Genomic DNA, 27,354 nt, shown 5'->3' on the forward strand with positions numbered 1-27,354 from the left:
TTTAGTTCAGCCATAAACAGCAGTGTGGTCTCAAAGGCCATGTGGCTTTCTCCTGCTTCTAATGATTTTATTTAGGATACAGACTAGTAGTTTGAAAAAAAATGTGAAATGTAATGACTGCCTTAATTCAGGTTTGGATGCTTTAATTGATAATTTTCAGAATAAAATTACCAATGTTTTGAGCTTCAGAGTGACACGTCAAACAAGATTAAAAAAAGCAGCTTTGCTAGTACCAACCTAGAATGTTTGACAGCAATGACAAGTAACTACATTTTCCAGCCTTAAATATAAAAAAGTGCATAAATGGCAAACATTTAAGAAGGTACATGTAATGCATATTTTATTAAAGACTACATGGTACACGCCACTGTGACATTAATATAAACATTGAAAACGTATCCAAAAAGTATAAAAATTATGCTAAATGCCAAAAATAAAATTATTACTCATTATTTTATAGAGTTCTGAAATAAAAGAACAAATACAAAACTGTGATTAAATAATCTGGGAATAATGACAAGAGTTTAAGTACATTTGATTGTTTTAGATGGTACTGTAGAAATCCTAAGGTATTCTTTTGGTTCTTTTTCCTCATGCAGTGCTTGGACAGAGACAACAAAAAAAAAAGTCATCTATCACTTGTTCAATATTCCTATAATCTTTTTCATGAAGGTCAGATGTCTCCAGTCATAATAGCAATGAATTCTTCCTGGTTAACTATGGAAAATAAAAAAAAATTACAACATTTGATGAGAAAGGTTACAACATGAATTCATTTTAACAACATTAACCCAGCTACTAAACGTTTTATTTGTTTGTCACATTATTTGGAGACTCCAATGATCATGCAGATGTATACTATTACATTTCACAACTTTTTAGGCACAATACTCCATTACAAGACTACTAGGTAGAATAGGAATCACTCATTTATTTCAACTTTGAATTGATCAAAATACAACTGTTCTAGCATCACTTACTAAAATTTTATCTGAGCCCATATGATGCCGACTCTTGCTCAACATATGTAATTGAGCTCCTGAACTCTTCAGGAACTGTATTACACAAAAATCCAAGGTATCAGCTACGTATTTAGCCAAATTACTGAGCTACAATGGGAAAGTCATAGGCAGGCATTTATTTATGGTGTTCCACTTCCTTACTTTACTTATTATGCAACTCTTTTTTCTTATTTGCTTAACATTTGTTCGGCTCAAATTGGCCCAATACATACAGCAAATTAAACAAAACCAACCAAAAACCTCTGGATTGGAACATTTGCAAAGGGCAAAATGGAAGAAGAGCTCAAATTCAGATGAGAATTTAGAACAAAATTAAAACATAGGATTTGCTGGATCAGCAAATCCTTTGTCCTTCAGACCAAATGCATGGTAATACATCCTCAAAATGTCCCGATTGTCCTTTGTAGCACAGTGTTGAAGCTGGCGCCAAAATTTCATCGTAGATTATCAATCTCTTAAATCAGAACTAGCTATAACCTTGACAGCCTAAACAGTTATAAGGAAGAATGAAATTAAACATTTTGGTAGATAAAACCAGAAAGGCAGAATCTGAAAAGGTGAAAGGCACTAGCAAATTTTAGAATTCAAGGGGATTTGTTGTCTTTGTTCCAAGTAAGGAGTTAACATAGGGATAGCACATAACTCAGAGCTTGCATAACATTTTTCTTTTAACACAGCCTGGAGAATAAATGATATTATACAGAGCTCATCCCCAAGGAGATGAGGAAACACTTGACCGAGAAAAGGTGCAGTGAAGACTTCGGCTAGCACAGGAGTCAATTTATTTACGAGAACAGATGGCTAAAATGGATCTAAAATTGTGTGGAGTTAACAGGAGCAAAGTGTGGTATGAACTTATTGGAACAAATGAAAAAGTTATGGAGTTTTCCAAGAAAGAAGCTAGAGGTTGTTTCTACAGGCTGCAAAGTCTATAATTAGAGATTGCTGTTTAGGAAAATTGAAAAGTTATTTGCCCCTCCACCCTCCCCCATTTGCTTAGTTGCCAAATCTTTTGGAATACAGTAGTCATGAAGGACTTCAATTTGTATAAATACTGGGCAGACCAAATTTGCAGCAATAGTGGGGGTCAGGAATATGCTCAAGACAGTTTTACATATTGGCCTGACAACAAATCATCCACAGCAAATTTGCCCAATAGGATTTTGCTACATTTTTGCCAAATGCTGGACAATCAGGTAGCTGCATTTGCCACATTAAAAAAACACCACATGCAATATTAAATGAAAAATGTACATAAATACATTGCATACTTCAGACAATCAAAACACATTAGATTAGATTCCCTACAGTGTAGAAATATGCCCTTCGGCCCAACAAGTTCACACCAACCCTCCGAAGAGTAACCCACCCAGACTCACTCCCCTACATTTACTCCTGACTGATGCACTTAACACTATAGGTAATTTAACATGGCCAATTCACCTGATCTGCGCATCTTTCGGACTGTGGGAGGAAACCAGAGCGCTTGGAGGAAACCCATGCAGACGGGGAGAATGTGCAAACTCCACACAGGCAGTTGCCCAAGGCTGGAATCGAACATGGTCCCTGGTGGTATGAGGCAGCAGTACTGCCCGCAAGATATACACTTGCTGTTAGAGCAAGCAGAATAGCTTTGAAACGGTTGAGCAATCTAATTGTTTCACAAAGTAAACTTGCCGAATAAACTGTCAAAGTACAGTGATAATCTGTTAATTGAAGTGCCCTGTTTCTAACATACTCCAGCACATCAGAAAATTCCTCAGAAGGGTGACTGGACCAGAAACATTATCTCGGATTTCTCTCCACAGATGTTGCCAGACTGCGGAATCTTTCCAGCAACTTCTGAACAAATAAATATTGGAACATTAACTTAAATCACAACCCCAAACGTATAATGTAATTATCTTTACCTAAGCCTTTTCCTTTGTTAGTTTAGGGACCGTGAAGATTTTAGAATTCAGCAAAACAAACCCAATAGGCAAAATTTTAAAAAAAGTGAAACTACTGCAATACACTGACAAATCTGCCAAAAGTTTTCTAGCAAGATTAGAAACAAGCAATAAACAGGATATTAGAAATGAGAAAATGAAATGGAAGAAGCATTAAATACTTTGTCTGTACTAGAAGATGAAATAAATATGGGGAACCAAGACTTTGGTAAAAATGAGAAATTTACTAAATATTACTTTAAGTGACTAAAAGTGAAAATTCTGTATATCCAATGATTTAGAAACTGTTTGAATAAAATATAGGACGACAAAAAAACTAAAGATGTACTGGTTTTTATCATCTACAAATTCCCCAAATTTTAGAAAAGTCCCCTTGGATTAAAGCAGAAAATATATACCTGTTATTCAAAAAAGGAGGAAATTTAAACAGGATGCTAATAGACATTAAGAAAATATACAATATCAGAGCAATAAAAAAGAAAATCGCAATATGAGTTAGTAGAGGTTACATGCATTAAAAAGGACAGAGAAACTACTTTAACAAATCCATTAATTTGTGTGATATTGCAACTGGTAAAATATTAAAGGATTCAAATTAGCAGTTAGAGCATATGTGGATTTTCAAAACCATTCAGAATGACATGTTAGAAAGCAGCTGCTATAATGCACAATATATGGGGTGTTATAATAACATGTATTTGGATTCAGTGAACAGACAGAATGCAGAATAAAGGAGTTATTTTCAAGTTGGCAGACTGCAACCCAGTGGGTTGATGTAGAGTCTATTTAAAATCTACATTAATAACTTCAAGAAGGTCTTTGACAAGGTGCCGCAAAGGAAGCTGCAAAGATAAGTGGCCATAGTGTTAGGGGCAAGGTATTAGCATGGATACACGATTGGCTGACTAGCAGAAGGCAGAGTGGGGGGAAAAAAGGGTCTTTTTGCAGAATGAGTACCAGTAATGTGTGGAGTTCCTCAGGGGTCAGTGTTGGGATCATTCACATTATATATGTGCAATGTGCATGAAGGAACGAAGGACATTGTTGCTACGTTTTCAGATAACACAAGAATAGTTGGAGGTAGATAGCGCTGAAGAAGTGGGAAGTGTAGTAGAACTTGGACAAGCTAGGAGAATGGGCAAAAAGTGGCAGATGGAATATAATAAAGGGGAAAAGTGTGAAATTTTGCTATTTGGTAATAAGGAGAGACAGACAATTTTTTAAAAGAGGAAAGACTTCATAAATATGATGCACAAAAGGGACTTGGGGATCATAGTTCAGAATTCTCTTAAGGTTAACATGCAGGTTCAGTTGGCAGTTGGGAAGGGAATGCAATGTTAGCATTTATTTGAGGAAGGCTAGAATACAAGAGCAGGGAGGTGCTGCTGAGGCTATATAACATTTGTGTCAGATTGTACTTGGAATAATGTGAGCAGTTTTGGTCTCGAGGATGGACGTGCTTGCCAGAGGAAGTTTACAAGAATGATCTGGGGATCAAGGGCTTGTCACAGGAAGAACAATTGAAAACCCTTGGTTTGGGCTCAAAGCAGTTTAGAAAGATAAGGGGGATTTCATTCTGAAGTGGGAGATGGCACAGGGAAGGATGACACTAGGCAAACGTGCTTGCAACAGGATTGGCAATACGGTTAAAATCAACCAGGCAAAAGGGAGGACTGCAGATGTTGGAGATCAGATTCAAGATTAGAGTGGTGCTGAAAAAGCACAGCAGGTCAGGCAGCATCCAAGGAGTAGGAAAATCTATGTTTCAGGCAAAAGCTCTTCTCATGAATACCCATTGGAATTTAGAAGAATAAGGAGTTCGTAATGAAGGGATTTTGCCCAAAATGTCGATTTTCCTGCTCCTTGGCCTGCTGCTTGGCCTGCTGTGCTTTTCCAGCACCACCCTAACCTTAACTCTGATCTCCAGCATCTGCAGTCCTCACTTTCAACTAGGCAGACGGCCACAAAAGATAGCCGCTGAGCCATAAATTGGCTGCTTGACACACAAGATGGCCTCCAGACTACAATATGGAGAGAGACAGCAGAGCAAACACAGATACTGCATGGAGCCACCAGAATGCCAGCACAATGCACTCATAACTTAGTTTATTAGTTTAAGGCAGGTGGGGGAAGAGAATACACATTAGTAGCGTATACTGCCCACCGAAGTGTCTGGGTCCAGCTAATACCTTTGATAGAAACGCCAACTGTTTGATATGGACTCAATACAAAGTGCTAATAGCCAGGGCTGCAGTAATCGTCCTTCTCAGAAAGAACAATTAGCACCCATTACTACAGTAATGGACTTCAACGCAGATGCTGAAATTGATAATGTCTGCGCTGAAACTGACAATGACTGCACCAAAACTACTAACGATTCTGTAATGTTTACAATAAACAAACTATGTCACAAAGACAGTAACCTCATCACTGACCTATTGTATAAAAGTATCTTGATGTGTGCTCCGGATGGAGAGAGGACTCACAACTGACCACTATGCTGTCGGTGTCTTTTGCTCCCCAGAGTTCTGGTATTTCCTTGTACGATAAACTCTGTCATTGAATTCCTGACTCTGAGTCAGAGGCTGGTGATTTTCCTCACATCAGAACTCACAGAATAATGGCAAGATTGGATAAAGTGGACATGGAAACAATGTTCCCGCTAGTAGGAGAGACTGGGACATGAAAGCACAGCCTCAGGGTGAAGGAATAATCCTTTAGAACTGACGAGAGGAATTTCATCAAGCAAAGGGTGGTTAATTTGATGAACTCCTTGCTGCAGAAGGCTGTAAAAAAACAAGTCACTGAGTGTACTTAAAACAGATAGATAGGTTCTTAATTAGTAAGAGGATCAAGGGTTTCAGGGAGAAGGCAGGAGAATGGGGCTGAGAAACAAACATCTGCTATGATCAAATGGCAGAGCAAGCTTGATGAGCAGAATTAGGTCATTTGGCCTCTTTTACTTATGGTCTTATTGGTGGGAAAACAGAAAAGCAGATTCCTCCCTCACCTAAAAACATAACGTGTGTTCTTGTTTGGAAAACAAAGTTAACATGTAGATACAGTAAGACTTGAGAGTTGCACTCCAAAATTAACCACAACATTGACATATATTCAACAATGTGGAATATTGCACAGGATATGTTCAGTCCACACAAAGCGAGACAAATCCAAATCTGTCATGAAATGCCAGTGTAATTTTGATCATCAGCAAAATTATGGAAGTCATCATGGATAGTATCAAGTGATACCAACACAATACCAGAGGATTGGAAGGAGGACACTGTTGTTCCTCTTTTCAAGTAGGGTATTAGGGAAATCCCTGGCAATTACAGATCAGGCAGTCTTAAGTCTGTGGTCAACAAAGTTTTGGAAAGAATTCGGAGGGAAAGGATTCATAACTATTTGGCAAAGCATAGTGTGATTAAAGGTAGTCAGCATGGCTTTGTGAAGGGCAACTCAATCTTACTGAGTTCTTTGAGGAGGTGACAAGACAGGTCGACGAAGGTCAAACAGTGGATGTGGTGTATATGGACTTCAGCAAGGCAGTTGATAAGGTTCCCCATGGTAGGCTCATTCATAAAGTCAGGAAGAATGGAATACAGGGAGATTTGGCTAACCGGATTCAGAATCGGCTGGCTGACAGAATGATTGTAAATGGAAAGTATTCTGCCTGGAAGTCAGTGTTGCTTGGGGTCCAACAGGGCTCTGTTCTTGGGCCTCTGCTCTTTTGTAGTTTTTATAAATGACTTGGATGAGGAGGTTGAGGGGTGGGTGAATAAATTTGCAAATGACACAAAGGTTGGAGGTGTCGTCGATAGTACAGAGGGCTACTGCGTGACATAGACAGGATGCAGAGCTGGGATGAGAAATGGCAGCTGGAGTTCAATCTGGATAAATGCGAAGTGATGCATTTTGGAAAGACGAACTCTAATGCTGAATATAGGATCAAAGACAGGATTCTTGGCAGTGTGGAGGAACAGAGGGATCTTGGTGTGAAAGTACATAGAATCCCTCAAAGTAGCCATCCAAATGGATAGGGTTGTTAAGAAAACATATGGTGTTTTGGCTTTCATTAACAGGGGGATAGAGTTTAAGAGCCAGGAGGTTTTGCTGCAGCTCTACAAGTCCCTGGACCACACTTGGAATACTGTGTCCAGTTCTGGTCACCCTACCATAGGAAAGATATCGAGGCTTTGGAAAGGGTGCAAAGAAGGTTTACCAGGATGCTGCCTGGAGGGCTTGTCTTATGAAGAAAGGTTGAATAAGCCCGAACTTTTCTCTGGAGAGAAGGAGGAAGAAAGGAGACCTGATCGAGGTATATAAGATAATGCGTGGAATAGATAGAGTCAATAGCCAGAGACATTTCCCCAGGGCAGGTTTGACTGGTACGAGCAGTCATAGTTTGAAGATATTAGGAGAAAGGTAAAAAAGGAGACATCAGATGTAGGTTCTTTACGCAGAGAGTTGAGAGAGCATGGAATGCGTTGCCAGCTGTGGTAGTGGAAGCAGAGTCATTGGGGACATTTAAGTGACTGCTGGACATGCACATGAATAGCAGTGAGTTGAGGGGTGTGTAGGTTAAACTACTATATTTCACATTAGGATTAAACCTCGGCACAACATCGTGGGCCAAAGGGCCTGTTCTGTGTTGTATTTCTCTATGTTCTACAATCATTGTTCATTGACAATCAATGTGTTTGCAAGGGCTATTCAGCTTCTGAGCTAATTTCATTATAACATTGGAGTTCAACTCTTATCTGTTTTGGCCAAAGTGGTTAGAATATGACTAACCTTGGCAACAAGCAGCATCTGACCTAGTGTCAATGAGACTAACTTCACTAGATATTGGGGCAGTCGCAGCAGATTTTAAACAGTGACATCATATTTGCTGTTTTCCAAAGGAAGGTAGACAAAAGATAGGGAATTATAGATCAGTTAGCTTAACTTCTGTAATAGGGAAAATGTGCTTGTGTCTGTTATCAAGGAAAAAAATAGAAAACTGTCTAGATAGAAATTGCCCCACTGGGCAGATGCAGCACCAGTTCATGAAGGGCAGGCAATGCTTTAAGTAATCTTTTGGAATTCTATGAAGACATTACTAAACTGTGGACAATGGGGACCCAGTAGATATGGTGTATCTAGATTTCCAAAAAAGCATTTGACAAGGTGCTGCACAAAAGGCTGCTGCATAAGATAGATAATTGGCATTACAGGTAGTGTATTAGATTGGATAGAGGATTGGTTTACCAACAGGAAGCAAAAAAAAAAGTGGGAATAAATGAGTGCTCTTCTAGTTGACAATCAATCAGTGATTAGTGATGTGCCTCAGGGATCACTGTTGGCACCGCAATTATGCACAATTTACATCGATGATTTGGACTTGGGGACCACATGTAGTATGTCAAAGTTTGCAGAGGACATGAACATTAGTGGTAAAGTATGCAGAGCACTGTGAAACTTTACAAAAGTCTATGCGAGTGGGCAAAGGTCAGGCAGATGGAGTGCAATGTTAATAAATGTGAAATCACCCATTTCAGTAGGGGGATAACAGCAAAAAGGACAATTACTTAGATGGTAAGAAATTGCAGCACACTGCTGTGCAGAGGGACCTGGGTGTTCTTGTGCATGAATCACAGAAGGTTGGTCTGCAGGTGCAACAGATAATTGGAATGTTGGCCTTCATTGCAAAAGGGACCAAGTATGAAAGCAGAGGTTATGTTGAGCTGTATCGGGTGCTGGTGAGGCCACATCTGGAGTACTATGTGCAGTTTTGGTCTCCTTACTTGAGAAAGGATGTACTGGCACTAGAAGGGATGCAGAGGTGGTTCACTACATGAATTCTGTAGTTGAGGGGGTTGGCTTATGAGGAAAGACTGAGTAGACTGGAAATGTACTCACTGGAATTTAGAAGAATGAGGGGGGAAATCTTATAGAAACACAAAATTATGAAGGGAACAGATAAGATAGAAATCAAGAAGAGGTTTCCACTGGCAGGTGAAAGTAGGACAAGAGGGCATAGCCTCAAAATTATGGGGCGCAGATTTAGGACTGAACTGAGAAGGAACTTTTTCACCCAGAGGGTTATGAATCTATGGAATTCCCTGTCCAGTGAAGTAGAGGCTTCCAAATTAAATGTTTTTAAAACTATGACAGATAATTTCTTGAACAGTTAAGGAATTAAGGATTATGGTGAGAAGGCATGAGTGGAGCTGAGGCCACAAAAAGATCAACTGTGATCTTATTGAATGGCCAAGAAAGCTCAAAATAGCCAGATAGCCTATTCCTGCTCCTAGTTCTTATGTTCTTAAACAAAACGAAACTCAATAGAAATAAAGGAAAACCATTTTGAGTGTGGAAGCCATGTTCCCTGACTAGAGAAGACATGTCAGCTAAATTGCTGACAGCTAGATTAGATTAGATTAGACTTACAGTGTGGAAACAGGCCCTTCGGCCCAACAAGTCCACACCGACCCGCCAAAGCGCAACCCACCCATACCCCCTACATTTACCCCTTACCTAACACTACGGGCAATTTAGCTTGGCCAATTCACCTGACCCGCACATCTTTGGACTGTGGGAGGAAACCGGAGCACCCGGAGGAAACCCACGCAGACACGGGGAGAACGTGCAAACTCCACACAGTCAGTCGCCGGAGTCGGGAATTGAACCCGGGTCTACAGGCGCTGTGAGGCAGCAGTGCTAACCACTGTGCCACCGTGCCGCCCACAAATTATTCACAGGAATTGACTGTGAACAGCAATTTTCCTGACCGGAGAAAACATGTTAGTTAAATGACTTGCAAATTTGATTTTCTCACAGACAATGCTGCTGTACTTCCGCAAAGTTAAAAATCGCACAACTCCAGGGGAAATGAGGAAACTGGTGAAATCCATATTGATGCCATGGGTTGAAGGGTTCTGAGGCAGAAGATGAGGCATTCCTCCTCCAGGTGTCGTGGTAAGGTCACCTGGAAGAAGAATGCCTCATCTTCCGCCTCGGAACCCTTCAACCCCATGGCATCAACGTGGACCTCACCAGTTTCCTCATTTCCCCTTCCCCTACATTACCTGAGTTCCAACCTTCCCGCTCAGCACCGTCCTCATGAGCTGTCCCACTTGTCAATCTTCCTTCTCACCTATCCTCTCCACCCTCCCCTCTGACCTTTACCCCCATCTCCATCTACCTATTGCACCCTAAGCCACCTTCTCCCCAGCCCCAAACCCCCCTCACCTCCCATTTATCTCTCCATTCCAGAGGCTCCCAGCCTCATTCCTGATGAAGGGCTTTTGCCCAGATGCTGCTGACCTGCTGTGTTTTTCCAGCACTACTCTAATCTTGACTACAATCTCCAGCATCTGCAGTACTCCTAGTATTGTTAGCCTATCGTAGTTAGTCTGTATTGTTCCATAATCAATCAGCCATTTGTAACCCTTTATAAACTGTACACCTGTAGTTGAGTGGAGAGGTTATGACTAATCAGTGCTGGGTGGTCATTGACCTCTTTCCATGATATTATGGAATAAACAAACACGTCAATTTCACAAGGTCTGCGTAAGAGGTTTATTGAAAATGGGACACTTCTCCGACACTAGGTCTGTATTTCTTGGAATTCAGAAGAGCAAGGGGTACCTTGATTGAAACAGAAGATCCTGAGAGGTCATGACAAAGTGCAAGAAAGAAAGATACTTCTATTGTAGTTGAACATAGAAATTAAAAAAAGACACTTGCTTAAGCCTGATGAGATTTATCTCAGCAAGGTAAAAAGGGTAAAATTATTTACTCCTGCCTTTTAGATTAAAATTCTCTGTATAGGTAAAATAGATAGGAGGTGACTGCATGCTAATGTTAATTCACTTACTTTCCCCATCTCCATCTTTATCAAATTCATCAATCATTGCACGCAGCTCTTCATCAGTCATGTTTTCACCAAGCTCCCTAGCAACACGGCGTAAATTTCGAAGATTAATTTTACCAGAGTCGTCATCATCGAACAGTTTGAATGCTTTCAGAATCTCTTCTTGTGGATCTCTATCCAAAATCCAGTCAGTCACTAATCAGGCAATGAAACAAAACAATTGCAAAATAGTATATTTAATAAAATGCATTAAAAAAATTGTGCAATTCAATTGCAATTTAATAAGTTAAATCCGAGCTTGCAGGTTGAAAATAAATTTCACAGATCATCATGATGAAGTTATTACTGAGAGATCTCTAATTAAAAACAATAGAATCCAATCTAATCTATCTTAATTGATGTCAAAGTAGAGCAAGTTTTTTTATTAACTGGCACCTATGGGATCAGGGGTGTGCCAGTTGATCAAGAGGTCCACATAATCAATGTGGAAACACACTAACATATTGCTCATCACTTTTATTACTTCATTTTTAACATAAATTACTTAAATAAAACTTGCAGCAGAGATCCTTTTCACTCGCGCCTCAACTGACTACTTGGACATTGACTCTTGTATTATCATGACCTCCCAGAGTCCAACAGCACAAAGACAGGTCCTTCGGCCCAAACTGGTCCATGCTGACCAAAATGTCCATCCACGCTAACTCAGTTTCCCTGCACTTGGCCCATATCCTTCTAAAAACTTTCCTATCCATGTATTTGTCCAAATGCCTTTTAAATGTTGTTAATGTACCCACCTCAACCACTTCTGCTGGCAGTTCATTCCACATGTGTACCACCCTCTTAAAAGTTGCCCAGCAGGTACCTATTTTTTCTTTTCCTCTTACGTTAAGCTGATGCCCTCTAATCCTGGATTTCCCAACACTGGAAAAAAAAACAATGCATTCAACCTACCCTTGCCTCTCATGATCTTACACACTTCTTTAAGATTCCCCCTCAGTTTCCTAAGCTATAAAGAAAAACATCCTAGCATGTCCAACCTCTCCCTATAAAATCAGTCCTGGCAACATCTTTATAAATTTCTTCTACACTGTTCCCAGTTTAATAACATCCTTCCAATGTGACCAAAACTGAACACAATATTCCAAATGTAGCCTCACCACCTCCTGGACAACTGCAACATAACTTCCCAACTTTTATACTCAGTGCCCTGACCGATGAAGGCCAGTGTGCCAAAAGCCTTCTTCACTACCCTGACTGCCTCTGGCTCCACTTTCAGAGAACTGGAACTCCAAAGTCCCTCTGTTCCACTACACTCCTTGCCCTATTTACCATGAACACCTACCTTGATTTGAATTTCCAAAGTGCAACACCTCACACTTATCTATATTAAACTCTGTTTACCTTTCTCAGCCCACTTCCCCAGCTGATCAAGATCCTGATGCAATTTCTGACAACCTTCCTCACTGTCCACCATACCACTTATTTTAACGTCATCTGCAAACTTACAAATCATGATTTGTATGTTCTAATTCAAATCATAGATATAGATAACAAATAGCAATGGGCCCAGCACCAAGTCCTGAGGAGCACATTAATCACAAGGCCTCCAGTCCAACAAGCATCCTTCGGCTATTAACTTCTGCTTCCTAATATCAAGCCACATGTTATGGAGCAAAACAAAGGTTTTTGAACACAATGTACATCACATTGGCGCTTTCACCTAAGGTCAACCTTCCACCTTCTCTTAAGGTTAGTAGTTATTTCTGTTTTGGGTCCAGTATGAGGGGTTTTACGTGGTCAACCCTAACACTAGGGATATCTCCTTAATTACCCTCCACACCCATTTTTTGGATATAGATTCCCAAGATAAAGAATCATCATCCCCCAATCTAGTGTAATCGTGGTTCTCAGCTACCCCTTCTGGTTATACACTGTCCTTTGCTCAATTATTTGATTGGATGTAGGCATTGCTGGAGAGATGGGCATTTGTTGTTCATCTGTAACTCACCTTGAACCAATGGCTTTATGGGCCATTTCCGAGGGGTAGTTCAAAATCCACCACATTGCTGCAGGCCTGTTATTTCAGATAAATACTTTTTTTGCCTTTTGTTTGATGGGAGTGATGATCATAAAGGTGCCGATTAAAACAAAGACTGCTGTATTAAAAATAGTGGATAGAATTATAGAAATGGCCAACACAGCAGAAAGTCCTTTGGCTCATCTGATCTGTGCTAGCTGATGAGGAGCCATTCTGCACAATCACACTCTAGAATTTTGTCCATAGCTTTAGGTTATGACACTGCCAAGTGCATATCCACATGCTTTTGAGTTAAGGATTTCTACCCTGACCATTCTTTTGGGCGGAACTGGAACTCCACATTTCACTGGGAATCCCCTGTAAGATTCCTACCTCTCAGCCTACATAGACCCTTCAGCTAAAAAGAATAAGCCTTCCTATGTATTCTCAGCCCCTCAATATTATATCTTTAATTAAGTCTCGTCTCTGCGTCAGTTCTGAATAGGATAACAGGAGCCTGTCCAATCGGTCTTCAAATCCTAAATCCTCTAGTCTAGATGTGATAAATTTGTTCTTTACCCTCACTAGGGCAAGCACACATATAGCAATGATCACAACTAACCACAGCTGCTAATTAATATTTTACTTGAGCATCATTTTCCTATTCTTATATTATATACCTCAGCTAATAAAGAATGCTATATTAGAATGAAAGACTAGTTAAGCCTTGCACAATACCTGTATAACTCATAACCCTAACTGGTATACTTCCATAATAATTCTTTCGGCAGGTTTGTATTGAAGCATACTACAAGTATTAATGCCCTGTGCCACACAGCCTTTAATTCCAGGTGCTTCCTAATAGTCACACGTAATATTTAGAAAAGGTGATCAAACCTAGATGATTGCATTTTAGGAAACAAGCTTCAGTGATAAAACTTAAGAAATCATTTCAGACATGGTAGATGACAACAATTGCATGACCTCCTTGAAAATATTTTGATCTTTATAACATAATAGCAAACAACAAAATCACATTCTCAAATTTATAGAAAAAAGGGATAACCATAATTTAAGAACAAAATGAGATGTATATAAAAAGGAATATTGCAACAAGTGATTATGTAAAATTTAGGTTTAGGTGCAGAGAGAAATCATTTGGTCAATTATCTGAACTGGCTCTCAGCATTTTAACTTGGTGCCAATAATCTGTTTTTCTGGATCTTCTGCTTTTTCTCTTCTGTAACCCTGTTCCAATTGGAACAAATGTGCAATCACCCAATACCCTATTGAATGCCTCAATTATTCCTGCCTCTAGATTCTAACTACATACTGAAAAAGAAAGCTTTCACAAGGAGGGTACCTCATCCTCCCTCCCATTTCCCAACAAAGAGACTGGTTTTCTTTCCTCAAGCCATTTGATGCCTTTCAAAGATCAAGAATTTGTCGTACATGAATTACAGTTCAACATTATTAGGCATTTGCAACATTAATACACGACTGAACGTCAATTTTCAGTGAGATGTGGCTCATGTGGAACAAAAACAAACACTTTCATACACCAAATGGCCTGTTTCTTTCCTGTAGATGATGTGGAGTAACATTGAAAGATCCGATCCAAAAAGCAAGATGGAAAATCAGATTCCATCTGAGGGGAATAGTTGAGAAGAATGTACGTGCTATCACTCCAAAGATACTATTAAAATAACTTTTGCTCAAATACTTGGTATAAATCAATTTGCCTTTCCATCAAAGAAACATTCATTCTTCACCTGCCCTTCCATACTAAACTTGAGTAGTCCAACTCTGAGATAAGAAAACGTTTAAAAAAAACAGCTACAGGGATAGGCTGAATAGGCTGCAGCTATTTTCTCCACAGTGTCAGAGGGGTGACCTTATACAGGCCTGTAAAATCATGAGGGCTATGGATAGGGTGGATAGTCAAGGTCTTTTTCCCTAGGATAGGGGAGTCCAGAAGGCATAACTTGAAGGTGAGAGGGGAAAGATTTAGAAAGGACCCAAGGGGAAACATTTTCATGCAGAGGGGGTGCATGTATGGAATAAACTGCCAGAGGAAGTGGAGGCTGCTGGTACAATTACAACATTTAAAAGGCATCTGCATGAGTATATGATTAAGAAGGATTTAGAGGGATACGGGCCAAATGCTGGCAATGGATCTAGATTTATTTAGGATATCTGGTCAGCATGGACCATGTTGTGCATCTCTATGACATTGTGAAAATTCCATGATTTTATCTATCTAGAGTTTAATCTGAACTTTTCAGATCAGAATTGAAAACATGCAAAAACTGAACAGAGCAAAATTACCAACTTCATTGAAGTCCTCAAAAGAAATTTTGCCTGTGCCATTCCGATCATAATCTCTCAGTATCTTCAGTACGTCAGCCTTCTTTACGTCAAATCCCAGGGCTCTCATTGCAACCTGATAGAGCAGTTAAAAATATTAGTGATAATTCTAACATTGGCAATATACTGACAAAACTAAATGTAATCTTTTGGACCATCTTTTTTTTAAACAAAGTACTCATTTTCTAGCAAATTGTACAATTAGAAAAAAGGTTTCAAAAGATGCACACTACTTCCCTAACCTAATGTAGATAACATATCCTTCACTCCATAAACAAACTGCAAATACAATCCAAAATTGCATCAGGTACTCCTAAGTCAAACAAGTCACATTACCTTCATGTGGAAAAAGTAACTAATACAAAATGAGCCACAACTTGCATTGTACAATGGCCCAAAGAATGGGATTTAGTTCAAAAGTGACAAGACATTCAATTTACACATAACTACCTCAAGCAGTCACTGAGAGGTAAAGACTTTTGTCAAGGAATATAGCTTGAGCAAAGTTTAACTAACATACTTTGTCAATTTAGTCAATAATTCCAGATCAGGAGATTACAGAAAGCAGAATGATTATGCTCCTATGTCGTTTAAAAAAAGTTAGGGGGACTTGCATGAATACAATTCTTCTTGATTCAATTCTGATAACTGACTTCTTTGAATAATCGGAAAGTGAAACTTGAAACCTGGTCAAGCTATTCATTTGTCTATACTTAACTATAAAGTGTTCTATTATCATGGCCAGTTTTCTCACAAGATGTCTTAGCATAACCACTAGCAGTGCAAAATGAGAAATGACCTGATGAGGATGGTTATTCGTGAAAGCCTAAACAACTGATAAACCCAGGAGAGAGGTGAAATGAGCCCCAACCATATTCCAGGCATAGAGTTTGGGATTTCTCAAACAGCTCTCCCAATTTTGGCATTGGTCCGCAGGTGCAATGGCCTCCTTGCCAACATATGCTAGTCAAGTAACTGCACAAAATTGGCTGTAAAGTAGGTTTTGCAAATCTGACTATATCCTAGACAACACTACACAAAGTACATCCTGCCCCAAGAGCAGAACAGATGTAGCAAGGGTGACAACACAGTGGTAAAGAGTTGGGAGGGAGTTACTCTCTGAATTCTTAACAGACTGAACTGTGAAGCCTCAAGGCTGCAGATCAAATTAGAAAGAAAATCTTTTGCTAATTTCCACCCTACCCTCAGGTGATGATAAAGTATTGGGGAATCAAAAGTCTCCATTTTGTAAGTCTCTGATTTGCAATAATAATTGGTCTTATAAGTTCAAAATGGCAGCTGCAGTCAGTGAATGTGAGAACATGATTTGTAAGAATGCAGGAGTTTCTGCATAACACTGGAAACGTTTTAGTACACGCTTCTTGCTGTACTACACAGAACATGAATTGAATCAAATTGAATTGAATTTACTGTCACATATACTGAGGCACAGTGAAAAGCTTTGCCGTGAGCAATACAGGCAGATCACATAGTTAAACAGCATAGATAAGTAAATAATAGGTAAACTGTGGCAAAAACAAAGTCATAGGTACAGGCGAATGCTAAGAGTTTGAGTGTCCATTCAATATTCTAACAACAGTAGGGTAGAAACTGTTTGGAAACCAGCTGGTGCATGTGTTCAGGCTTCTGTACCTTCTCCCCAGTGGTAGAGGTTGGAGAAAAGCATCGCCAGGGTGGGGTGGGATGGATCTTTGAGAATGCTGGCGGCCTTTCCTTGACGGCAGGCCTGATAGATAGATTCTATAGATGGGAGGTTGGCCTGTGTGATTGTCCGGGCTGAGTTCACCACTCTCTGTAACTGTCTCCGATCTTGAATGGGACAGTTGCGTACCAGGTAGTGATACATCCAGACAGAATGCTCTCGGTGGTGCACCTATAAAAGTTGGCAAGGGTATTCACTGTCATGCCAAATTTTCTCAGCTGCCTGAGGAACAGGAAACATTGTTGAGCCTCTGTTACCAGTGTGTCCACATGAAGAGTCCAAGAAAGCTTGTTGTGGATGACCACTCTCAGCAGCTTGACATGTGTAGGGGGCATGAGTAACATCCTACCAAAAGTCAATAATGAATTCCTTGGTTTTGCCAGCATTGACAGCTAGATTGTTCAGTGCACCATTATTCCAGGTCTTCCACCTCCCTTCAGTCATCTACTTCACCGCCATTGGAGATTCAACTGACTATGCCTGGAGGGATGGTACATTGGGGAAACCGAACAAAAGGCTACGACAACGGATGAATGGGCACCGCACAACAATTAACAGACAGGAGGGTTCCCTCCTAGTTGGGGAACACCTCAGCAGTCCATGACATTCAGCCTCGGACCTTCGGGTGACAGACCACCACGTTGGACTTTGGGACAGGCAGCAGAGGCCGATAGTTACGCACGGTACCCATAGCACCCCCCCACACACACACTTTGTGGGGTGAATTTGTATTTCAGAGTTACATTGCACTTTGCTCAAAAACTGCATACATTCATGTAGAACGGAGCTAAAAAACTGCAGGAATTTGTGTAAAACACTGTTATCTCACTTATTAGATTAGAATCAATCTAAACATCAGGTCATAGAGAACACAGGGGGCTAACACCTTCAACATATTGTCTACCTATCACCATTGTTAGCAGCTAACCTGAGAATGCAACTTTAAAAAGAAGGGTTTTGTGATTTACACATGAAAGAAGTGAAACTATCACTGTATTCTAACAGATGAAAGGCTTAACAGACAATCAATTTTTCAATGTATAATTTCAGTTACATCACACTGCAAATTTTTGCTATAAATTCTGTGTTACAAATCGAGCCCTCCACAATCAACTGATGAAGGAGCGTCGCTCCGAAAGCTAGTGTGCTTCCAATTAAACCTGTTGGACTATAACCTGGTGTTGTGAGATTTTTAACTTTTTACACCCCAGTCCAACACCAGCATCTCCAAATCAACCGACTATGGTGGTGTTATCAGCATACTTGTAAATAGCATTACTCTGGTATTTGGCGATGCAGTCATTGGTATACAGTGAGTACAGGAGGGGGCTGAGTATGCACCTCTGGGAGGTTCCAGTGTTGAGTGTTCATGAGGATGAAATATTGTCCACAATCTTCATTAATTGTGGCCTATTGGTCAGAAAACTGAGGATCCAGTTTCAGAGAGTGGGGCTTAGTCTGAGATTACTAAGTTTAGTAATCAATCAATCAATCAATCTCAAGGCAATAATGCGTTGAAGGCTGAACTGTAGAACATCATTAACCGGCTTGCCTTATCTACTTTTACACATGAGAATGGTACCAGATGTAGAAACATTTAAATCAATAACTTTGTTTTGACTTATGTAAACAAGACTTGATGTACTGATTATCAACTTTTGAATTATGAGAACTTCACTAGGAGGTAGAAACATTACATTGTGTGAGAAGTGAAACATGCAAAATAGTTTCGTACATATGGGCTACAAAGTATACTGCCTTTTTGCTAGAAATCAGAGATCTGTCATTAATCAATCCAGAGATATCTTGTTTGATACTCTGGATCATTGACTGCTGATCTCTCACTGGCTTAATCAAAATAAAGTGTTTGCTGAAATTGAAATTTCTGTGTGGTCTGAGGTTTTGAGTCAGCAATGATTCTGTACTCCATGTACAGAATCATGGCTGAGGAAGGAAGCACTCGGAGGAAGCACGCAGAATGACAAGGAAGCAGAATGTATTCTGGGCAGGGGCTTCAATGCCTATCAGAGTGGCTCAGCAGCAACATTACTGACTAAGCTCACCAAGTTCTAAGAGACAAATGTTGGACCAGAGTCTGCAACAGGGAATAAGAGAGCTAACGAGAAAAAAGACTCATTTGACCTCCTTACATATTTCTGCTAGAAATGCATCTATCAATGGAATCAAGTCAGAGCATCAACCCTCAGTCAAGAGAACTGGAGGCCATGCCAAGAGCATCACCAAGTACATTCAAAAGAAGGTATCAACTTGGTGAAGCTTCCAAACAGGACGACTTGCAGGCCAAAAAGCATAAGCCGAAAGAAAGACAGGGCTAACAATTCTACAACCAAGAGATCACATCTAAGCTTGGCAGTCCTGTCATGTCTAGTTGATGACAATTCAACACTCCATTGGAGAATGCTGCTCCACAAATATCCTGATCCTCAATAATGGGGGAACCCAGTACATTAGCGCAGAATAAAGGCTGAAGCCTTTGCACGATCTGCAGCCAGTGTCAAATGGATGATCCAGGCACATCTGTTTGGTCTATCCTGCCGTTGGGCAGGATGTCTGCTGCAAATGTGTTGCTGGTCAAAGCACAGCAGGCCAGGCAGCATCTCAGGAATAGAGAATTCGACGTTTCGAGCATAAGCCCTTCATCAGGAATAAGAGAGAGAGAGCCAAGCAGGCTAAGATAAAAGGTAGGGAGGAGGGACTAGGGGGAGGGGCGATGGAGGTGGGATAGGTGGAAGGAGGTCAAGGTGAGGGTGATAGGCCGGAGTGGGGTGGGGGCGGAGAGGTCAGGAAGAGGACTGCAGATTAGGAGGGCGGTGCTGAGTTAGAGGAAACCGACTGAGACAAGGTGGGGGGAGGGGAGATGAGGAAACTGGAGAAATCTGAATTCATACCTTGTGGTTGGAGGGTTCCCAGGCGGAAGATGAGGCGCTCCTCCTCCAGCCGTCGTGTAGTTGTGTTCTGCCGGTGGAGGAGTCCAAGGACCTGCATGTCCTCGGTGGAGTGGGAGGGAGAGTTAAAGTGTTGAGCCACGGGGTGATTGGGTTGGTTGGTTCGGGCGGCCCGGAGGTGTTCTCTGAAGCGTTCAGCAAGTAAGCGGCCCGTCTCCCCAATATAGAGGAGGCCACATCGGGTGCAGCGGATGCAATAGATGATGTGTGTGGAGGTACAGGTGAACTTGTGGTGGATATGGAAGGATCCCTTGGGGCCTTGGAGGGAAGTGAGTGTGGAGGTGTGGGCGCAAGTTTTACATTTCCTGTGGTTGCAGGGGAAGGTGCCGGGGGTGGAGGTTGGGTTGGTGGGGGGTGTGGATCTGACGAGGGAGTCACGAAGGGAGTGGTCCTTGCGGAACGCTGATAGGGGAGGGGAGGGAAATATATCCTTGGTGGTGGGGTCTGCTTGGAGGTGGCGGAAATGGCGGCGGATGATACGTTGTATGCGGAGGTTGGTGGGGTGGTAGGTGAGAACCAGTGGGGTTCTGTCTTGGTGGCGGTTGGAGGAGCGGGGCTCAAGGGCGGAGAAGCGGGAAGTGGAGGAGATGCGGTGGAGGGCATCGTCGATCACGTCTGGGGGGAATCTGCGGTCCTTGAAGAAGGAGGCCATCTGGGCTGTGCGGTGTTGGAATTGGTCCTCCTGGGAGCAGATGCGGCGGAGACGAAGGAATTGGGAATATGGGATGGCGTTTTTACAGGGGGCAGGGTGGGAGGAGGTGTAGTCCAGGTAGCTGTGGGAGTCAGTCAGTTTATAATAGATATCTGTGTTGAGTCGGTCGCCCGAGATAGAAATGGAAAGGTCTAGGAAGGGGAGGGAGGAGTCTGAGACAGTCCAGGTGAATTTCAGGTCAGGATGGAAGGTGTTAGTAAAGTTGATGAACTGTTCAACCTCCTCGTGGGAGCACGAGGCTTCGCCGATACAGTCATCGATGTAGCGGAGGAAAAGGTGGGGGGTGGTGCCAGTGTAGTTGCGGAAGATGGACTGTTCCACATATCCTACGAAGAGGCAGGCATAGCTGGGGCCCATGCGGGTGCCCATGGCAACTCCTTTAGTTTGGAGGAAGTGGGAGGATTGAAAAGAGAAGTTATTCAGGGTGAGGACAGTTCAGTCAGTCGAAGAAGGGTGTCAGTGGAAGGGTACTGGTTGGTGCGGCGGGAAAGGAAGAAGCGGAGGGCTTTGAGTCCTTCGTGATGGGGGATGGGGGTGTACAGGGACTGGATGTCCATAGTGAAAATAAGGCGTTGGGGACCGGGGAAGCGAAAATCCTGGAGGAGGTGGAGGGCGTGGGTGGTGTCCCGAACGTAGGTGGGGAGTTCTTGGACTAAAGGGGACAGGACCGTGTCGAGGTATTGGGAGAGGAGTTCGGTGGGGCAGGAGCAGGCTGAGACAATGGGTCGGCTGGGGCAGGCAGGTTTGTGGATTTTGGGCAGGAGGTAGAAACGGGCGGTGCGGAGTTGTGGGACTATGAGGTTGGAGGCGGTGGATGGGAGATCCCCTGAGGTGATGAGGTCCTGGATGGTCTGGGAGATGATGGTTTGGTGGTGGGAGGTGGGGTCGTGGTCAAGGGAGCGATAAGAGGAGGCATCAGCGAGCTGGCGTTTGGCTTCAGCGGCATACAGGTCAGTGCGCCAAACTACCACCGCGCCTCCCTTGTCTGCGGGTTTGATGGTGAGGTTGGGATTGGAGCGGAGGGAGTGGAGGGCTGCACGTTCTGAGGGTGAGAGGTTGGAGTGGGTGAGAGGGGTGGACAGTTTGAGTTGGTTGATGTCACGGCGGCAGTTGGCTATAAAGAGGTCGAGGGCGGGTAGGAGGCCAGCACGGGGTGTCCAGGTGGATGGGGTGTGTTGGAGGCGGGAGAAGGGGTCGTCAGAGGGTGGGTGGGAGTCTTGGTTGTGAAAGTAGGCACGGAGGCGAAGGCGGCGGAAGAATTGTTCAATATCTCGCCGCGTGTTGAACTCATTAATCCGAGGGCGTAGGGGAACGAAGGTGAGGCCCCTGCTGAGGACTGATCTTTCATCCTCAGAGAGGGGGAGATCTGGAGGGATGGTGAAAATCCGGCAAGGCTGGGAGCTAGGACCTGCTGTGGGACTGGAGCTGGGGCTGGGGGCGGGGTTAGGGGCGGGGACAGAGATCGAAGTAGGGGCGGAGTTAGACGTGGTGACATTGCTCGATGTGGGGGCGGGGTCATGCGTCGTGACGGAAATAAGCGTGGGGGCGGGGTTATGTGAAGCGACAAAAGACGGCGTGGGGGCGGGGTTATGTGTGGTGACGAAGGTTTGCGTGGGGGCGGGGTTACGCGTAGTGACGAAACAGGATGTACTCATGGAAGGTGATGTGGTAGCTGGGACATTGTAACGTATGATTCTGTGAGTATGACTACATCAGGCTGTTTCTCACTAGTCTGCGTGACAAGTCTTCCACTAGCCCTCAGATGTTAGTTAGGGGGACTTTGCAGGGCTGTTTTTGCCATGGCCAATTTTTGTGCAGAGGGCAAAGCCAGGTGATCCCTCCAGCTTCATTTCTTTGAAATGGCCTTGCAAGCCACCTTGTCATATCAAATCACTACAAAATCTCAGCAGAGGGAAAGTAAGAGTCAACCATATTGCTATGAGCCACTTGTAGGTTAGACCAGACAAAAAAAAAGGTGAAAGATTTCCTTTCTCGGAGAACATTAATGAACCAGATGGGTGTTTCCTGGTACAAAGAACAAAGAAAATTTACAGCTCAGGAACAGGCCTTTCGGTCCTCCAAGCCGGAGCTGATCCAAAAGTACTGTCCAAACCTGTCGGTCATTTCCTAAGCATCTGTATCTCCCTACTGCCCACCTACTCATGCATCTGTCCAGACTCACCTTAAATGAATCTACCGTACCTGCCTCCACCACTTCTGCTGGCAATGCATTCCAGATGCCCACCACCCTCTGTGGGAAGTACTTGCTGCGTGTACTTTCTCACCTTGAAAGCATGACCTCATTATTGAATCCTTCACCCTGGGGAAAAGCTTGTCTCTATCCACCCTGTCTATACCCTTCATGATTCTGTAAACCTCAATCAGGTCCCCCCTCAACCTCCTTTCTTCTAGTGAAAATACTCTACCTCTCTTCATAGCTAGCACCTTCCATACCAGACAACATCTTCGTAAACCTTCTCTGCACCCTCTCCAAAGCGTCCACATCCTTTTGTTAATGTGGCGCCCCGAACTGTATACTGTATTGTAAACGCGGCCAAACTAATGTCTTGTACAATTTTAAACATGGCTTGCCAGCTCTTCTACTCAATACCCTGTCCGAAGAAGGCAAGCATACTACATAGCCTTCTTGACCACTCTATCCACCTGTGCAGTAACCTTCAAGGTACAATGGTCCTACACTCCCAGATCTCTTTGTCCATCAACTTTTCCCAAGGCTTTTCCATTCATTGTATAATTCATTCTAGAATTAGTCTTGCCTAAATCCATCACCTCACATTTGTCTGGATTGAAATTCATCTGCCACTTTTCCGTCCAACTCTCCAGTCTATCTATATCCTCCTGTATTCTCTGACAGTTCCTTATGCTTTCTGCCACTCCACCAATCTTTGTGTTGTCTGCAAACTTAATCATACCAACAGTGCCCTCTTCCAGATCATTTATGTATATCACAAACAACAGTGGCCCCAATATGGATCCCTGTGGGACACCACTGATCACCTTTCTCCATTTCGAGAAATTCCCTTTAACTACTACGGTCTCCTGTTGCTCAACCAGTTCTTTAATCAGCAGTTATTTCAAGGTCATCAGCAACAGAAATAGGCATATTAAGATTTGCTAATGTGTCTCTCAAAGTGGAGGAGCTATATGCAAATATTTTATGACCAGGAAATCAATGATTATGAATAGTTAACAAATTAGTGACAGAAATTGGAAATAGCTGGGAAGTAAAAATTATTGAACAACTGGTTCAACACAAACAACTGAAAAGGAGTAATTTAGATCATAAATAAATTGAATTAACTAGGATTCAGTTGCAAAATGATACAAATAGAAATCGAAGAAATGCAAAACCTTGATAGAATTCCAAATGTAAAGAAAACATGAAAATAGGTTTCAAAAAGTAAAATCCTGAATTCTGGAAAGGAAATGTGTAGAAATCAGATTGACAAAGAATATTATTCCAACCACAGAACAGCAGGGAAATTAAACTCAATTTAATCCTGATTTTGAAAGGAATGATTACAGGTGTATTTTGTCAGTAATGCAAGTTGCTACAAAGTTGCAAAAGTTGCAAGGTAGTTTGGTTTCAATGCAATGCAAGGAGAAAGCATTAAAAATAGGTGCCCTTTTTGGATCTAAAATCAGATTACGATAGCAAACACCACAGTTTTAAACACATATGACTTAGCTTCAGAAGCTTACAGACAAAGTTGAGAAATCAAAAAGAAACATAAATCAGAATTCTGTGAAATCTGTAAGAGTTGTGATATGATGGGTGGAATGAATAATTTTATAAGTTTCCTTTTACAAAAGGAAGATCCTACATAACAGAAAATAAAGTCTCAAGAGAAAAGCAGCTGAAATAATGGCTGATTTCTGAATTGTCACAAGTGTGCAAGCATTAGCAAAGCATTGTTTGCAAACCAACAGAGAGGCTTGAGAGAAGGTATCTGGTAGTGAATACGTAGGAAGGTAACGGGGGGTGGGGGGGGAAGACACTTCCAACTTAAAAGACAATTCGAAGGTCAAATATAATTCAAGGGGATCAAGATGTTAATTGTCAAAATAAAAAAAAAACAAGACTAAAAGCCAAATGTTGAAAATTAAAAGCCATAACTGCAGCATATGGGAATACATGGTGACTGCAGAAGAAGCTGTACCAGCAGGGGGAGCTTGTGACAAACCAATAGATTTAAATTGCTTTTATTGGAGAAGGCGTGAGCAAAAAAACTATAGAAATTGTGGTTCAAGGGTGAAGTCTCAACATTTGTCTTTAAAATTAGACAAACAAATTACAACTCAAGTGATAAGAGATCAGCTCAATCATTAGTGCTAGGTGAAAGTAAATTTCTATATATTTAGGTATGCATCAAAAGGTAATGGATGTGAACTGTTCAGCCATGATGTTAATATTTTAAATGGTTTAATTGTTGATGTAACTGTGGAAGTTATCCATTAGTGGTGTCTATTTTATATTTGGAAATTACAAAGTCTAATGGTGCTGAAGGCCCATCATGCTTGTATTGGCACTTCAAAATAAGCATTAGCCATCTGGAATTTCCTGTTTTATCACCCCACAAAAGTACTCTTCACATTAGTCTTATCTAAATAATCAACTAATTCCCTCTCAAATGAACCTGCTTCTACCACACTTCAGCCAGTGCATTTTCTATCTCAAAGAGTTGAAGATCAAGTTTTTTTTTTAATACCCCATCATTTCCCTTGCTTCTTTTGCAAATCACTAAAATCCAGAGTGACTGGAATAAGGTAAGTAAGCTTGCAGCATGGAATTTTGAGGCTGTGGCCATTTCAGAAACATGGCTAGAGGAGGGACAGGAATGGTTTTTGCAGTTTCCGGGATTTAGATGCTTCAGCAAGAACAGAGAAAATGGTGGTGGTGGTGGTGGGGTGGGGGTTTTGGCATTGTTAATCAAGGACAGCGTTACAGCACTGAGACTCATCCACTAGCGTAGATTGGGCTGGAGGTTAGAAATAGGAAAGGAGGTCACCTTGTTGGGAGTTTTCTATAGGCCTTTGTATTATTCCAGGGATATAGAGGAAAGAATGGCAAAAGTGATTCTCTATAGAAGCAAGAGTGTCAGAGTAGTTGTTTTGGGGGACTTTAACTTTCCCAATATTGACAGGGAAGACTCCTTCACCGCCGTTCCCTCACCACCAAACGCCTGGAGGAAGAACGCCTTATCTTCTGCCTCGGAACACTTCAACCCCTGGGCATCAATGTGGACTTCAACAGCTTCCTCATTTCCCCTTCCCCCCCACCTCACCCTAGTTCCAAACTCCCAGCTCAGCACTGTCCTCATGACTTGTCTGGACTTGTCCTACCTGCCTATCTCCTTTTCCACCTATCCACTCCACCCTATCACCTTCATCCCTTCCCTCACTCACCAAATTATTCCTTTCTATGCTACTTTCTCCCCACCCCACCCTCCTCTAGCTTATCTCTCCACACTTCAGGCTCTCTGCCTTTATTCCTGATGAAGGGATTTTGCACGAAATGTCGATTTTGCTGCTCCTTGGATGCTGCCTGAACTGCTGTGCTCTTCCAGCACCACTAATCCAGAATCTGGTTTCCAGCATCTGCAGTCATTGTTTTTACCCAGGGAAGACTACTGCTCAAGTAGTTTAGATAGGTCAGTTTTTGTTCAATGTACGCAGGAGGGTTTTCTGACAATGTATGTAGACAGGCCAGCAAGGGGTGATGCTATATTGGATTTGGTAGTGGGAAATGAACTTGGCCAGGTGTTAGATTTGGAGGTAGGTGAGCACTTTGACAATAGTGACCATAATTCAGTTACGTTTACAATAGCAATGGACTGGGATAGGTATATACCGCAGGGCAGGAGTTATAATGAAGAAAGGCAATTATGATACAATTACACAAGATTTAGGATGTATAGGATGGGGAAAGAAAGTACAGGGGATGGACACACTTCAAATGTGGAGCTTATTGTAGGAACAGCTATTGTGGGTCCTTGATAAGTATATACATATCAAGCAGGAAGGTAGTTGTCGAGAGAGGGAGTCATTTTTTACTAAAGTAGTTGATGCTCTTGTCAAAAGGAAGAAGGCAGCTTATGTGAGGATGAGGTGTAAAGGCTCAGTTAGGGGGCTTGAGAGTTATAAGTTAGCCAAGATCTAAAGTGAGGGCTAAGAAGAGCCAGGAGTGGACATGAGAAGTTGTTGGCAGATAGAATCAAGGAAAACCCTAAGGCCTTATCAGGAATAAAAGAATGACAAGAGTAAGATTAGGGCCAAAGATAGTAGTGTAAAGTTGTGTGTGGAACCGGAGGACATAAGGGAAACACAAATACTTTTCATCAGTATTCACATTAAAAAGGGCAATGTTATTGAGAACAGGGAGATAACAGGCTACAAGATTAGATGGGACTGAGGTTGACAAAGAGGAGGTTTTAGCAATTTTGGATGATCTGAAAATAGCTAAGTTTCCTGGACCGGATGGGATTTATCCTCAGATTCTCTGGGATGCCAGGGAGGACATTGTGGAGTCTTTAACTTCAATCTTTATGTCACCTTTGTCAATAGGAGTAGTGCCAAAAGACTGGAGGACAGCAAATGTTGTTCCCTTGATTAAGAAGGGGAGTCAGGACATCCCTGGAAATTATAGGCCACTGAGCCTTACTTCAGTTATGGGTAAAGTATTAGAAAAAGGTTAAAATAGATAAGATTTATCATCT

General features: G+C 42.0%; 1 protein-coding gene across 1 annotated transcript in view; it reads right to left on the reverse strand.

Annotated features, from left to right (window-relative positions):
* Positions 1-372: 372 nt before the first annotated feature.
* Positions 373-27,354, reverse strand: part of cetn3 (centrin 3) — a 43,469-nt gene continuing 16,487 nt past the window's right edge. Inside the window, exons 3-5 of the mRNA XM_060844167.1 lie at positions 15,178-15,292; positions 10,833-11,024; positions 373-717 (exon numbers count right to left, since the gene is read on the reverse strand). Of these exons, the coding sequence (XP_060700150.1) occupies positions 674-717; positions 10,833-11,024; positions 15,178-15,292 (351 nt within the window). The 3' untranslated portion in view covers positions 373-673. The remainder of the gene's footprint in view (positions 718-10,832; positions 11,025-15,177; positions 15,293-27,354) is intronic.

Source organism: Hemiscyllium ocellatum, chromosome 2, assembly GCF_020745735.1.
Source record: "Hemiscyllium ocellatum isolate sHemOce1 chromosome 2, sHemOce1.pat.X.cur, whole genome shotgun sequence".
NCBI lineage: Eukaryota > Metazoa > Chordata > Chondrichthyes > Orectolobiformes > Hemiscylliidae > Hemiscyllium > Hemiscyllium ocellatum.